Source organism: Trematomus bernacchii, unplaced genomic scaffold (genome assembly GCF_902827165.1).
Source record: "Trematomus bernacchii unplaced genomic scaffold, fTreBer1.1, whole genome shotgun sequence".
NCBI lineage: Eukaryota > Metazoa > Chordata > Actinopteri > Perciformes > Nototheniidae > Trematomus > Trematomus bernacchii.
This window is the reverse complement of record NW_022987620.1, coordinates 2,607,029-2,616,038: the sequence shown is the minus strand read 5'-3', so window position 1 is coordinate 2,616,038 and position 9,010 is coordinate 2,607,029. Positions and strand designations below refer to the sequence as shown.

At 39.6% G+C, this 9,010-nt stretch overlaps 1 protein-coding gene across 1 annotated transcript; it reads left to right on the top strand.

Annotated features, from left to right (window-relative positions):
- The first annotated feature begins 630 nt into the window (after positions 1–630).
- On the top strand, positions 631–2,785 carry LOC117484265. The gene is made up of 6 exons (XM_034132736.1): positions 631–732; positions 1,063–1,189; positions 1,449–1,529; positions 1,759–1,966; positions 2,159–2,517; positions 2,703–2,785. The coding sequence occupies exons 1-6, from the start codon at positions 631–633 to the stop codon at positions 2,783–2,785; spliced, it is 960 nt and encodes a 319-aa protein (XP_033988627.1).
- The last annotated feature ends 6,225 nt before the right edge of the window (positions 2,786–9,010 follow it).

Sequence of the window (9,010 nt, the reverse complement as noted above, 5' to 3'; positions counted from 1 at the left end):
GTTCAACATAAGCTTAATCTAGTTTAGCTACATTTATATCAGCTCATAAGTGGTGTGTGGAAAATATTTGTCTTAATTACGGCTACATACTTCGGTGTTAAAGTGTGAGTTATACGTTATCTTAATCGCTTTTGTTTTACACATGACAGTACTAACGCTGCCGAGTGGACATTTAACATATGTTTGGGGGGGAGGGGCATAGTCCATGTGCACGGCCATGTGCTTGTTCCGCGTCTGAAACAGGAAACACGTACATGAACTCACTCAGTCTGTCTAAAGTAGTTAAACCGTCACAATGTGCATTTAAAAAAGCTAGTTTCACTACATAATTCACTTTTTCTGTTCTCTCCTGCAGCTCCTGTACCCACACCACAAACCCATACACTGATCTACACCATCATAAAACCAACGGCACTTTTAAGAGCCAAACTCAACCTATCTCTCTGTCTATCTACCTAGCTTTCTTATAGTTATTGTCTCTATCTTTTTCTATCATTCATTATCTATTTCTTCATCTATCTATCTCAATCTTACAATCTGTCTCACTATCTCTGTCTGTCTCATACAGCAGCTGTTTGTTTGCATATCTGTTGTGTCTGTCTGTCTGTCTGTCTGGCTGGCTGTGTTGCAATGGCAACAAAACACAACCCAGACCCCAATAATCCCACATCCAAAGAAGGGAAACGCATGGCTCTTGAGCTGAAACATGAACACATGCTAGCTGAAGCTAAGGTTGGTGTTTTAACCCATATGACCTCATTCATTTCCTACTTGAATGTGGCACTATCTCTTATCCAAAAAATGCTGAACAGGCCAAGAGTAACTGGATTTTGGATCAATGTATAGGGCCTTTGCAAAACAGTTCATCATTACAACATGGGGGGCAGAGGCTTACTAAATAAAGCTTGTTCAACTTGTTTTACTTCATTAGTTGGATATGGTAGGAAAAACTTGAAGCAAAAATGTTCTTCAAGTGAATGAATTTCCTTTTATTTGTCCACTGTCATATGGTATCAGTTTATCAGCAACATCAACCTTACATGAGTTGTTACTTGGTCACAGAAAGCAGCTGAGGAGAGGAAACGGGCACGCTCTGTAGGAGACACTTTACAGTCCCCTAAAAGGGGCTGTGTAGGACGTGGCAAGCCGAGAGGGAGGCGTGGAGGGCGACGCCAAGGCTCAGCTACAGGTTGAAATCCCAATTATTTTACATTTTTATGAATTTACTAAGTAACTGGTTGGAAAATCTAATTAAAACACAGTAATTGCTTGTTGAGAGTCTACAATAATCCCAATATATAAACGCATAGTGACACTACAGTCGGAGACATTCCCACTGTGGTGTCATAAGAACTATGCTTTATTTAATTTCACAAGCTTTTAAACAATAGGTAGATAATACAAATCATCAGTTATCTGTTGTTAACCCTCTGTGTGATGTTTTACAGTCACATCCCCCCCGACTGAGGGCTTCCAGTCATCCAGTGTGGAGGTTCTGCGTACTGAACCTTCAGCACAACATGAATTTGGTAAATCACAAAAATGGCTTTAAGTTTAAAACTAAAATCAATTTTTAAATAAATTGTGTTAGTGAGAGAAAATAACCTTATACACAACTGACAGTTCAGGACTCGGAACGAGGAATAATTCAGTAAAGATATTGGCCAGTTCCATACTGAGCAAAGAAATGATCCTTGATTTTTAGTGTTCATCTTAAATATAGTCATTTACAGTTAAAGTTTCCCATTCTGTTCACAGAAAAGAATATGGAGAGACTCTCTGACATTCTTTCCTCATGTCCTCCTCCTGAGCCTCAAAGAAGCTCTGCCTCATCCTGGTCTTTTCGGCAGCAGAAAGCCTCAGAGCGCTGGAAAGAAGCGAGACCACACCACCTACAATGCCTTCTAGAAAAAGAGGCTGTTGGTCATCCCCTGTGTGGCCTCTGCCACGAGCCGGCTGTTATTAGGTGAGATAACATTTACCTTTATTTAAATTACTTTACCTAATTGTAATTTTTCAGTATTAATGCTCAGTGCTCTGCTATTTCAGCTAGCATGCATGACTTTTGGGATGTTAGAAAACTGGATACCTAGAGAAAACCCACATGAAAATGAAAGTAATTCTAGGATATTATAATCATTTTGTATTTCCTCCCAAGGTGTAGAGAGTGTCTCCCCGAGGAGTGGTTCTGTGGAGACTGTGATGTACTTCATCACAAGAAACAGCCACTCCACAACAGGGACAGTTTAATTAATGGGTTTTTTAAACCAATTAGTCCAACAACGTGTGTTGTTAGAGTGGAAGGTGGATATGACACCCATGACCAAGGTATGCTCTCTCAAACTTGCATTTTGATGTTCACATGTCTCTTCGGCCAGCAGATAATGGTAATTAGTGCTTTTTTTTTTTTTTTGACAGCTTGCATATTGCCAACTGTGAAGGCACCCAACTGCTCCTGTAAAGGCAACAACTTCACTGTGGTACCAGGCAAACCAGTGATTTTAATTACCATCAATGGTAAACAAATATATATATATATTTGGATTTCTATTGAATTGTTGTTATATTTTTACTGTTGTGGGCTGAGGCATTGTGCTTCCAATTGGAGTAAAACCTTCATGTAATATCTGTTAATCTTTGACTATTTGTAGATGGAACTGTTGTAAAATGTGTCTTAATTATGTTTATTTACTTGTTCCAAGGGCGTTATGACTTGCATCTGCCACTATATGTCTGTCAAACTTGCCAGCAGCAGTGGACCCCCGACTTGAAATGTGAAAGTTAAATTAAAATAGTGTCCCTTGGCTGTGAAAGTTAAGATAAGAGTAGTTTTAAAATTGAAAGAAAAGAGAATATTAAATAATACCTTTGCAATAATATCTATATTTGAAGTTGATATCAAAGTGTATATTGGTTAATAAGATACAAACATCATTAAGAAATAAATGTATATAAAAACAACATTCAACTTTATCCTGGCCCAATATATTGGCAAACAGTCGGGGGTCCGTCTGTGTCAGTTCTTTGGTGTCAGCTTGGTGTGTCCGGGCATTAACATACAGTAAAAAGTGTACATACCAAGACAATGGCTTCATCCTTGATGGAAGCAATGTTGTGGTTCTTCTTCCGCCCAGACACCCAATCCTCTCGCTTCTCATCAAACCGCTTGAGCTTCTTCTCAAGGTGCAGCTTTTTTGGCTGCTCCTTAAGGCAATGTGCACAGATCTTCTGTGCACAAAATAAAATGTTCTGACAGAAGGGACATGTCTTTTTTGTAGACCCACCTGGCATGATTAACACAGGATTACAAACAGACAGACTGACAAACACAGGAAAGTAGAGAAGTACACAGAATAGATAGAAGGGTGAATAAAGAAATAGATGATAGATATAAGAGAGCTGGATAGGGAGATAGGGAGAGTTTGGCTCTTAAAAGTGCCGTTGGTTTTATGATGGTGTAGATCAGTGTATGGGTTTGTGGTGTGGGTACAGGAGCTGCAGGAGAGAACAGAAAAAGTGAATTATGTAGTGAAACTAGCTTTTTTAAATGCACATTGTGACGGTTTAACTACTTTAGACAGACTGAGTGAGTTCATTTACGTGTTTCCTGTTTCAGACTCGTAACAAGCACATGGCCGTGCACATGGACTATGCCCCTCCCCCCCAAACATATGTTAAATGTCCGCTCGGCAGCACTGTCATGTGTCAAACAAAAGCGATTAAAATAACGTATAACTCACACTTTAACACAGACGTATGTAGCCGTAATTAAGACAAATATTTTCCACACACCACTTATGAGCTGATATAAATGTAGCTAAACTAGTTTAAGCTTATGTTGAACGTGAGCTAGCTAGCTAGCCGCCCGCAAGAATAATTTCACATTAATGTTGCTTTGCTGATTATGGCGGAAGCATTTCTCAGACTTAGAACAGTTCATTATGTATGATGAACTATGCGAGAAAAGGCTTAAAAAAAAGCCCCAATTATTAAATCATGCATCAGACTTTAGTGACACAACTTACTTTGTCTGAAGATGGATCGCAATGCCGGTGGCAGCGGTCTTTGGCCAATAGAGTGGCGAAGTCCCTCCCACTTACTTCCGGGGTATGGGACCTTATTTCGGAAAAATTATGCATTGAAGTCAATGGGGAGAGAAAACTTATCTTTCGATCCCGTTTGAATTGTGCCATGAATTACACATATGATGTTTGTCAATCTTAAAAAATCATTTCCATGTCAAAAAAGTCACAGTTTGTCTTAAAACTGTTGAAATATAAGACTTTGAAAAATACGAAACTAGAAAGACTACAAATCCCAGAGTCGCGTAAGTGATGTCACAATTGAGACACTACGATACACGTATAATACCGTATATATACGATCAGCGCCATATAGATAGAATCTATCTATATGGCGCTGGCTAAGATAAGATAACTTTGTGCCTGTGTGCTTAGTACCAGGTTGTTATTATACCAGCAATGGGTCTTGCTCGTTCTTTCGCTTCCCGTCTGATGAAAGAGGAGTGTGTGGATCAAGTTAGCTACCTAGCTAGTAGCTAGCACGTTAGTTAGCATTACAGCCTTGTCATTTTTATTAGCCTTAACATGAAGTAACATTAAGTAACCCAAAATGTTAAACAGTAAGAGTAGTAGTCATATTTCGTGAACCCTTTGAATAGTACTGTCACCGGTGTGATCATTCTATAATACACAATTTAAGCCCGGGGGAGAAATGCTAACGCTAACGCTAGCGATCTTCTCTACTTCATGCTATCTGCACAAATGGTTGACATTAAACATTAAAACGACCAGGCAGTTCAGAGAGAATCAAAGGAAGGAAGGCAGGCAGCTTTGCATGACATTCTTCAGGACGTGTTTCATTGTAGTGATAGTGAGGGTAGTCTCTTGTGTTGACAAGACAGTAGTGACGGCCATCTTGGTGACGTGTGTTGTTGACCAGAGATCAGATGTAGTTCTTTGAGCGTTTCACACAAACAAATGTGTTACTTCACAGTTTTACGACACATTTTAATTTTTTTGACTTGCAAAATTATCTTTTAAATTGACAAACATCATATGTGTAATTCGTGGCACAATTCAAACGTAAAACTGTGAAGTAACACATTTGTTTGTGTGAAAGGCTCAATGAACTACATCTCTGGTCAACCACACACGTCACCAAGATGGCCGTCACTACTGTCTTGTCAACAAACGATTGACTATCACCACAATGAAACACGTCCTGAAGAATGTCATGCAAAGCCTGCCTTCCTTTGATTCTCTCTGAACTGCCTGGTCGTTTTAATGTTTAATGTCAACCATTTGTGCAGATAGCATGAAGTAGAAAAGATCGCCGATGCTAACGTTAGCGTTAGCATTTCTCCCCCGGAATTAAATGGTGTATTATAGAATGATCACACCGGTGACAGTACTATTCAAAGGGTTCACGAAATATGACTACTACTCTTACTGTTTAACATTTTGGGTTACTTAATGTTACTTCATGTTAAGGCTAATAAAAATGACAAGGCTGTAATGCTAACTAACGTGCTAGCTACTAGCTAGGTAGCTAACTTGATCAAGCCACTCCTGGTCGTTTCATCAGACGGGAAGCAAAAGAACGAGCAAGACCCATTGCTGGTATAATAACAACCTGGTACTAAGCACACAGGCATCTTGTTAAAGTTATCTTATCTTAGCCAGCGCCATATAGATAGATTATATCTATATTGCGCTGATCTTAGGTATCTGAATGGTGGAGGTAAACAATTGTGACATCACTTACGCGACTCTGGGATTTGTAGTCTTTCTAGTTACGTATTTTTCATAGTCTTATATTTCAACAGTTTTACGACAAACTGTGACTTTTTTGACATGGAAATGATTTTTTAAGATTGACAAACATCATATGTGTAATTCATGGCACAATTCAAACGGGATCGAAAGATAAGTTTTCTCTCCCCATTGACTTCAATGCATAACTTTTCCGGAATAAGGTCCCATACCCCGAAAGTAAGTGGGAGGGACTTCGCCACTCTATAGGTGGTGCTCTGAATTATGTCATTTCCTGTACCGATTATACAATAAAATATTAATACATTTCCTATATTTTGACACAATAACTATTTAATAACCTAAGTAGCCTACAGACAAAAACAAAAAAGTATATATTGCCTTATAAAATGCAGAAAAGTGTAAACATCAAGCATGATAATAATAAAATAAAAGACTAATGATATCTTAAACCTTAATAAATAAAATGGAAAATTAACCGACAACAACAATTTAACATAAATAAAACAAGGATTAAAACAAGGATAAGTTTGACTCAATGTTGTGTAAAGTACCCGTTATGGTTATAAAAATTAATAAAATAAAAAAAAAAAAAACATTGAAAATAATACAGCTTCCGGTTTCCGACGGTCTCCCTTCTCCTGGCAAATATCCTAAACCTTAATAAATAAAATGGACAATTGATCGACAATTTAACATAAACAAAACAAGGATAAGTTTGACTCAATGTTATGTAAAGTACCCGTTATGGTTAAAAAAAATAAACATTAGAAAATAATACAGCTTCCGGCTTCCCGAGACACGAAGAGGAGACACGAACAATTCTTCCACTTAAAATGCATTACTTTGAAAATCGTGCTTTCTGACACGAAAGAAACGTGTGCATAAACACCATATCCCTACGTGCATTGCGGCTAAAACATCCAATCACCGCTGAGGATTATTGAAAAGTCCTAAATCTGTTTCTGGTATTGTTTCGGACTTTATTTTGAAATTCAGTTCCTGACAGACGTCAAAAAAGACAGAGATTATCGAATTAAACCAATAAATAAAAACAAGGATAATTGTGTGTTATTGTTGAGTAAATAACAGTGTGTTATTTTGAAAAGAATAACAAATTAGAAGGAAAAAAAGATTTTAAAAATACAGATTTCAGTATCCTGAGGCTCTGAGCCCCATTTTTTTCCCTCACAGATGGCAACAAAAGTCCGAAATGATACGATTTTAAATAAAAGCAATAATCGTGGCTTGATATTGAGTAAGAACATGTTTTTATGAACCACACAGCTTCCGGTCTTCCACGACCAGACCGAGAAAAAGACGTGTTGACTTTATTTTGAAATTCAGTTCCTGACGGACGTCAAAATAGCCCGAGATTATCGAATTAAACCAATAAATAAAAACAAGGATAATTGTGTGTTATTGTTGAGTAAATAACAGTGTGTTATTTTGAAAAGAATAACAAATTAGAAGGAAAAAAAGATTTTAAAAATACAGATTTCAGTATCCTGAGGCTCTGAGCCCCATTTCTTTTCCTCACAGACGGCAACAAAAGTCCGAAATGATACGATTTTAAATAAAAGCAATAATCGTGGCTTGATATTGAGTAAGAACATGTTTTTATGAACCACACAGCTTCCGGTCTTCCACGACCAGACTGAGAAAAAGACGTGTTGCAGGCACGAAACACATTACCAATAGAAATACATTGCTTTTAAAATCGTTCTGTGTGACACGAAAATAAGGGGATAATCGTGGTGGTGCACACAAATCAATAGATTAAATAACGTGACTATAACACGAAATGCCGTGAGACTGGGTTGCGTATGTACTGTACATGTACTGTCACAATGTACGGTAAATCACCCGGAGTATACTGTATGAGTATTCCGTGTGTGTGACTGCAGACATTCTCCTGCCATGACAAACATGTAAGGCCATCTGCTGACATTGTAGTTGATATATTTAAACGCTAGCAACGTAGCATAACAAAAATGTTTTTCCGACCAAACTAAGGTCTAGCTCCGTCGGTTAGATCGGTAGCATACACGCTACGCCAGCTATAATGTAATTACGTTTCGCGACTGACCGAACGGTAAATCACCAGGAGTATACGGTCTATGACTATTTCGTGTGTGAATGCAGACATTATCCAGCTATGAGGAACATGTATGTAAGGCGATCTGCTAATATTGGAGTTGATATATGGAAACGCTAGCAACTTAGTTAGCACAGTTAGCACTGGTTTAGCAGTCCGAAACATGTTTACACATTTAAACAGTCGTGGTAGATACCTTGTTTGATAAATACACAAATAACAATGCAAACTTACAGGTTGTGTACCCGAATCTTCCCCTGCTCCAAACGGTCCAAACAAGCTGTGCATATTCGGCCTCAAACTGGGCAATGTTTTGGAAGCTTTCGTCTGTGAAATGCCGGTTCTTCGAACCTCTGGAGGAACAGTGTTAAAAAGAAATTTCAACCACTGACTTCGTCGTGGTTCTTCCGTCGGTAGGACAAACAGCTCAGATTTCTCCTCACATTTCAGGAAACAGGTCCTTGGCAGTGGCATGACTGGATCGATTGTGAACTGAACCAGAGCTTCCAACAGTAAATGTTAGGCTGGCAGAGGGTGCGGCCAGCGCCGCTGGGTGTGGCCATAGCTCTTCGGGATTGGTCCATTTCGTTCCGCGTACCGCATGACATCAGGCCGTACCCGGAACTAAATGGAAGACTCAAATGGGCAGTGACGTATCTCCAACGAGGCGTTTTGGGGAGGTATTTTCTGTGTTAGAGTTTTACTCGCTACAGGGTGTACTTTGAGGGTTTTGACTCTGCACAGCGTTTACATGCATAAAAACCTTCATAACACACAAGGGGACGGGTAATAACCGGAAAAGCATGACATGGGAGCTTTAAGATGCCCTCAGACACTGTTTCTGGTGGAAAATGAAAACAACCCAAAACCGTGACAGAACCCCCCCCTCAAGGGACGGATTCCAGACGTCCCAAAAAACAAAGTCCAACATTTCCAAAAGGGTGGGTGGAGGGGGTCCGGAGGACGGGTCTGGATCGACAGCCCAGAGGCACAGCGGAGGACCCAGAAGGGGTCTCGGGCGGACGGCCCGGGGGCAAGGCAGAGATCAAGGAGGGGGTCTCGGGCGGACGGCCCGGGGGCAAGGCAGAGATCAAGGAGCGGGCCTCGGGCGGACGGC